The 7,564-nt window shown below is 40.4% G+C and overlaps 1 protein-coding gene and 1 long non-coding RNA gene across 2 annotated transcripts; both read left to right on the top strand.

Annotated features, from left to right (window-relative positions):
- Positions 1-274: 274 nt before the first annotated feature.
- On the top strand, positions 275-2,876 carry LOC149988438 (uncharacterized). The gene is made up of 3 exons (XR_016504423.1): positions 275-2,108; positions 2,283-2,402; positions 2,735-2,876. It is a non-coding gene; the product is annotated as an uncharacterized LOC149988438 (long non-coding RNA).
- On the top strand, positions 275-5,786 carry LOC112285821 (uncharacterized). The gene is made up of 3 exons (XM_090252389.1): positions 275-2,421; positions 3,109-3,905; positions 4,038-5,786. Exons 2-3 carry the CDS (start codon positions 3,110-3,112, stop codon positions 4,202-4,204), a joined length of 963 nt encoding a protein of 320 aa, XP_090108515.1. The 5' UTR covers positions 275-2,421; position 3,109; the 3' UTR covers positions 4,205-5,786.
- The last annotated feature ends 1,778 nt before the right edge of the window (positions 5,787-7,564 follow it).

The raw sequence follows: 7,564 nt of genomic DNA on the forward strand, positions 1-7,564 counted from the left end.
GTCCACGCCGCTTCGACCCATGTACGTAAATATGCCGTGTCAGACCAGGTTGCTACAGAAACACAGTTGTGACCCTTGTATGTGATCCATATGGCTACACCACAAAAGGGGTATCTACATGCAGTTGGATGTGTGCATGAGGAATATGGGAAGATGAAAATCTACGACAAGGTGATAAGCAAATGAACAGCTTTCGTGGCTCACGTTTTTCATGCTCAGAGGGATCGACGAGGTGAAATATGACCGCACCCCCGTCTACCTCAACATTCGCATTCCAGCCGTGACGGAGCGAAGTCGCCAACTGCAAAGCTCATCCTCAGTTTCGGTTTCAATAGAAGCAGGGATGGCGTTGTCACGCTTCACCATTTTGGCGCCAGTGCTGCTGGTGGCACTGCTTGCCAGCTCTAGTCTCGTCCATGGGTGCGTCCCGATGAACGATCCCTGTAGCGTGTTTTACCAGTGCTGCGACTGCGATCCCACAACCAATTACGAACTGTACTGCGACTTTGTCTATTCCGCTTTTGGATTACGGTGCACCACCAAGGCGTTCAAGCCTAAATGCGATGCGCTGAACCAGAACAACATCATGCGCGCTTTGAATCTGCCCCGCAAGCTCAATGGCGTCCCCGGCGGTTTCAGCACCCCACAGGAGATCTTGCAGCTGCCGCAGCTGTAGAGGAAGCCCGAGAGCAATCCCCGCAACATATCGCTGCAAGTGGGTTCCAGTAATGGAGTTTCGTTCTGATCAAGTCTGGAGCATTGTGAGTTTTGTGACCATGGGTGTATTGACATATCTGTGTAGCTTTTTGTAGTGCAGTGTGTCGATGTGTATCGAGACTTAGTTTTATCTCGTTTTCGTATGGGTGTGACTGGGATGCAGCAGTGGTTCAGATGCGGATTTTGGCCACCGTGTTGATGTTGTTTGACAATCTCTTTGCACGCTTGCGCACTGGCAACTGCACAGTAGTACGTGATAAGTCCATAGAATAAAACCTTCCTGTACTTCGATGTATTCTAATAAACGTGACCTTGTGTCTTTATGTGTATTCCAAGTTGTTCCGCACATTTGTCGTGTTCTGTCTGATTCCAAATTGGTATGGAGGTAGGGTCATGATTGTGCCCACAGTGGCCGGGTTTTTGCAGTTGTCGTTTGGAGGTTTCGAGAAGTTTGGTGAAAGGAATTTAGTGAGAGATGGATTATATATTTATATATATATATATATATAGATATATAGATATATGTATGCATGTATATTCTTATGTACGTATACAGTGATGTGTTTCTGGATCAAAGACTCACACAGAGCTTATCAGTCATGTACATTCTACATTGAGGAGACGTGGGCCAAGAGACACAATGATTGCATTTCTTCTAGCAATAAAAATAAAAAATGTTTACATTTGAAAGATAAAGACTATTGTGCTTAAACTTGTCCAGCGTAAACTTTGTGCTTTAACTCGTTTAGCGGTCACTTGGTGCTTTAACTTGTCTAGCGAAAACTCTGTGCTTTAAATTGTCTTCCAATTCCATCCACACCCGGAAGGTTTGGGTTTCGCATAAGAACGCATCAGTTCAGACTCGCCATATCTTCTGATGTTGGGTAGCGGTCGATATAAAAGATAATTATAAGAGGTACTAAACACGCAGATTGGAAGATGGTACACAATCAATAGACTGATGAACATACTAGCCAACCTATTAGTAAGAAACGACAGCAAGTAAGCAGAACAGATGCACGGTGAGAACTGTAGAGCCGATGGTTGGCGGTGATCAATGCAATGGAGGATTTCGGCACTCAAGATACCTGGAAGGCTCTACCATGCGCAGCAATTCACCGATTTTCGCATCGTGCATCGACTGCAACATGCGGTCCACTGTTGGTGATTCCACCCTTTGGGCTCCATACTTTAACAGGCATACAGTCACGAAGGGGCATAATGAGAAACCTCCAGTGTCCGCTGAAACCACTAGTTGGACGTGAAGAGTTCGTGCATAGCAGTACCTGAAGTCCTTCACATCTCCTCAATGCAACCCTTGTGTCTCTTGGCCCACGTCTCCTTTCCATCCTCTTCAACTCCTGCCCTACCTAGCTGCGTTTACTGTTCCGGTTAAGCTCCACAACTACTGTTTTTTGTGTTATTTTTCTTCTTTTTGTTATTTATTTATTTATTTATTTATTTTACTTTGCAGTGATCTGACATGTTCATTGGTGCCCCTGGTATGTTGAGCCACGGTCCATGTGTGAGGATCTGATGTTTCTTTCTGCCATTCTTGTGCGAAGTTGTGCATCACAGTGAAACCTTTCCTGTGATTTGCATACTGCCTGATGCTTTAGAAGGTGTGGTTGCATCTGCGAAACCCTTTGCCGTCGGGAAGGATGATGGAGCAGGAACTCAAGGATGTACGTAGTGTTCCTGAGGGTAATTTAAACTCCAGCTTGGGTTGATGGGTTCTGGATGTCTACATTTGCAGTGGGGTGTTTCGATGAGTATGATGATTTGATCATTCTTCTAGTCGGCACGCAGTTCCCTAAACATGATAACAAAGTTAAGAAAAGAAGTTTGATCCAAGATGGCTTTTCCTGCGGCGTTTTGGGAACATTTCACATAATAGTTTATTTAATTTCGCATGCCTGCGGATTGATGGTGTTACAAAGTTCTTTACAATTATTGACTAAATTTATCGAGCTGCCGCTGACTACAAGCTCAAAATTTCATTGCTGGGTTTTTGTAGCTTCTGTCGTGCTCAGATACCCTTCTGGGGTTTCTAGGGCGAATATCCTAGCTGGGAATATTCACCAGATGCGCTTAGGTGCAATGTCGATAGGGTGACAGATTTACCTTCTGATAGTCACACTAATTGAATCGGCGAATAACTGGGTATGACAGAGGCACATTTGCATTTCCTTTTAACTTTTGTTGTTTGTCGATGGCCACAGAATTCATTGCGTGCAAGTGCAAAGTTGGATTCGAAACACACTAGCTGTAGATTTTTTCCTTTCCAACACAATCATTTGGCATTATAATCAGAACCGTCTTGATTTGATACCAATCTAAACGTCTTTCTTTTGTATAAGTAATGACAAAGGTTTAATCTTTATATGGCAGAATGACTGGGAATGGGTTCAACCGGATGGCGCGTCGGGTAGAAGGAACCGAATCTAAGCTAATTCCTACTCTTTTGGAGCATTGGCCGCGACGGTCATCACGTGAGGATGGCTGCACTGTAGTTTCTTCCAAGCCACCTTCCTCTAATCCAGAGTATAATAGCAGCTCATCTTCAAGGGACCCGCGTACACTTTGGGACGTCGGCGTTCAACCACCTTCAGAGTCACAGCAATCTTCGAAGCAGTCTGCCCGTACTTCATTCACACCCAAACAGCCAGCGCGACTTGCAGGCGGCAGCGGGTATACTTGCTGCCCCTGTCCTTCACTGCAGTCACCAGTGGAATCATGTTTACCTGGATTACACCAGAAATATGTGGATGTCTATGATTCAAATACATGTAAAGAAGGCCATCTTCCCGCTGGATATCGACGTTTCGTTGAACACGATGATCTCTACCTGCCCCTATCCCGGAATATCAATCCTGCCTCATCAAACTGCGGACGCTTGTGTTCGCCGAGAGAGTGCTTTCCTCAAGACTGTGGCCCTTGTGACTTACGCTTGTGTGATTCGGACGTTACTTATGGAGACATTTACTTGCCGCCGTCAAGACCGTGCACCCCCGCCCTCCCCCTGGATTCAAGCCGTTACCCACCTCCCAGTTCGTGTCCACAACTTGGACCATTTTGTCAGCCTCAGATTCAATGCACCTGTCCACCTCACATCAAGAAATTGGCCGCAGACCCGTCACGAAGCTGTAGCTGCCCACCTTATGTAAAGACAATGTCTGCTTGCTCAGGTGATACTTCATCTCCACCCTGCCATCCAAAAATTTCTCCGTTCTCCAGCTTTTCTATTTAGTGCAGGCTGCATGGTTGAACCTCACACATCTTGAGCTTACTCATTCTGATTTCAAATGTGATTAATGTAGTCGAAGCCAATTCCCCTCGAAATTGTGTTTCCGTGGACCCGAGGTGTGCAACCTGCGACTGTCAGAAGCCGAAATGCCCCCCTCCATCAGTTCGCACGTCGTGTAAAACTGCTTCTCCAACTGGTTCACCTCGTCGACTTGCTCCATTGTGTAATCCATATGGGTGACCTTGCGCACCTCCACCTTCATCCCCTTGTTCAGCATTTGACGATGTTCACAAGCCCACATTTAAGGATTTTCAGTCCAAGGTGCAAAGATTGCGACTGCCATAAGCCCAAGAACTGCAAGTTATCCACGCAAATCTGCAAGTTTTGTCGTGGCTCAGGCTATTGCTGCGAAAACCAGACGAGGGTGCAACAGCTCTCGTCCCCGAGCTCACCCAAGTCAATGAAAACCCTTAAAGCGCCACATGACAAGGAGTACTCTAAAATAGAGAGATCCATGAATTCACTACAGATGAAAGGTTTTGTATCTGAGGATACATACCAATCAGACTATGAACACCCGACCAAGATCACAAAAGGGGAATTCGATTCATCATGTACCAAAGAATTTGAGTTGGAATCGAAGACACTACTAACAGAATCCCAGTCGAAAGGCTTACAACTTTGCGGTAACGGCAATTGTCAACCTATTCAATCTAAGCTTCCGATGCATGCCGATTGCCCATTCTGCAAGCATGGACAGTCGTGCTGCTGTGATACGTGCAGTTCCCAGGTCTCGACTTATCCCCATAAGTCATATGCACTCGACGGCCTTCCGCCACAGCTCGCAACGATGAGCATTGGAGGCCCGATGGGGTCCTGCAATGCAACAGGACTTTATGGACCCAAGTCTGGTTCTCAAGCGCCGAGGAAGAAGAGGGATGTCATCTCACCAGATAAATATGCTTTTAGATATTCACCTATAAAAGCCACTTCGAATGCCAAAGTGAGACTCCCGAGTCCACGACGGCGGACATAACCGAGTCAACAACAATCGCCTTGTCGAAGGTAGTGAGCTTCGTGGTGAAAAATAAATGAAACGGCTTCGAGGTTGAATCAGGTTTAGCAACTCCGAACGTGCCGCCTTCGCATTCTCTTTGCGTATGATCTGCCGAATCATGCACACTTAATGTGAACCTCAGTTCAATTTCGTCGCACCCCTATTTCTACTTCATGATTCTAAGAGAAAGCTTCAAAACTTAAGAGACTCCGCAGTGTCGGTAGCTGTACGCCAGACCCATCCACGGCCACTATGTTTCGGGAGAGTCTATTGCTGTTTCCCACTTCCCTCGCCATGCAACTTGAAGCTTCTAACCCGTGTCTATATCTGTTGCATTCTGTCCGTAGTTACTTGCAGATAGTGATTCTCACAACCAATTCAGTTGGTAAAAGCATAAGTGAAATAGTTTCTTTTGCAGACTGCGAAATTCAACGACAGTACGTTTGAACATCAACTGGTGTTTTGACTGTTGTCATGAAATCTGACTCCTGCAAAGTTCTATTGCTTCTAAGTTGGATAGTTGAATTTGCATTGCTCTACAGATTGATTTATTCGTTGTTTGGAAAATGTGAAAACTTAGAATATAGTTTTCTTCATCTTCTCAATGATGACTGGGTGCATTGATGTGACGACCGTATTGAGTGCTGTTGTGGCACTGTTTGTTTATACATTAGGCTGCTTGTGGTAGGACATAAATGTGACCTACAGCGGCCTACAATTGGAACATTTCCATAAGCATTAATCAAAAAGAAAAATTTAGAGACCCGTAGGTGGACATCCCGTTTACTGCAAGGACACTCTTACATGCTCACTTCACAAAAAATAATTAGTTTTGATTTTAAATCATAATTCTTGTTATGTTTGTTATTTGTATTACCGAAATTTGATATGTTTTTTTCCATCTGTAATCTATGTTTTCATATTATTTTACTCTTCAATTCTTTGGTCTTTGCAAACCTTTGTCAAATTGGTATTTTGAGTAATGAAAACATTAAAATTTTTGTTTAATTACTAATTTCATTCTCTAGGTTTGTTTGTGATAATTTTTTCAATTTTATCCTTTGCAAGAGTATTTTTTTCAACATTGCATTTATGCTCTGCAAATACATCACATCATATTTATTATTATTTTTTTATTATTATTTCAAAAATTTACTATTGAATATTTGTGTTCATAATTTACACTACAAGAATGTTCTTTTCTTTCTTCTTTGTATAAGTGGTTTGAAAGTTTTTTACTATTAATTACTATTCTATTTTAGATTCAACAATACTCATGATACACTAAGTTCAGTTGAAAATATACCTGAAACTTATTGATTTAATTTTTAATTTTTAATGTATTTGGATGCATACAGATGTCTTTATGAAAATAATTTAATGAAAAAATTAGTTAAATGAACATTGTTGACCAGGTTTAACTAGAGATGTAATCATTAAGTCTTTTTGAAAAAAAAAACTTGTATATCTATATATATAGATCCCTTTATAACTGATCAATGAAGTTTGATATAAAGTGACAATAAATTTTGACACCAAATCATGTATGCAATATATAAATAGAAGTATATTGAATAAATTATAAATTAAGTGAATTAGATCAAGGCAATTTGTTGTTTAAGATAAGATGTTCTTAAGAAACATGCTACAAGGGCTATAAGTTTGCAAAATATTATTTTTATTTATTTATCTTTTTATGTCTAAGAATTCTATAATAACTATTGATACAAATATTTTAATATGAATAAGCTATATAAAGAATAAAATAATATTTTTTATATAGAATAAATTAAATAGTTATATATTCTTTCATGTCTAATCTTTTTCCATTAAAATATTCAAATTTACTAAATTCAATAAAAGAATTTCATGATTTAATTTAGTTTAAAATTGATATAATGAAAATTACTTAAAATTTTTATTCTATAATTAAAATATATAAATTTCAATTATAAGTTATTATTATTCTTATTACTTTATATATAATTTTCATAAATCATCTAATACTGGAAAAATCATAAATCATCTCTAAAATATGATTTTTGTCATAAATATATAATTACATTATTTTAAATAAGTAGAAGAAATTAGAGAAAAAATTAAAATAAAATAAATTATTATTATTATTATTATTTTTTGTGATGCTATAATCAATTTTTTTCTACTCCTACTAAAATACATTCAAATCACATGTTAGATAACTGTGACGGACCAAAAATACAAATAAGAAATCTAAACAAGAAGTTCAAGAAGAAATGACAAGAACTAGATTATCAGATGAGTACAAGAGCAACGCCAAGAGAATTGAGCTAGAGCTTCAAGAGATGCGTTGTCGAGACTGAAGAACTCTTCAGCCTCGACTCCTATATATACTACTGGCCTATGGTTCTAAGGAAGCGCATCAAGAAGCTTCCCAAGAACTATGAAGCTTCTCGAGCAACTACCCAAGAGCTGGGAAGCTTCTCAAGTAACTTCCTAGAATCTACCAGAATATTCTAAGAATCTTCTAGAGCCTTCTAAAGGAATCTTTAGGGAATCTTTAA

Source organism: Physcomitrium patens, chromosome 8 (assembly GCF_059467195.1).
Source record: "Physcomitrium patens ecotype Gransden chromosome 8, ASM5946719v1, whole genome shotgun sequence".
Taxonomy (NCBI): Eukaryota; Viridiplantae; Streptophyta; class Bryopsida; order Funariales; family Funariaceae; genus Physcomitrium; species Physcomitrium patens.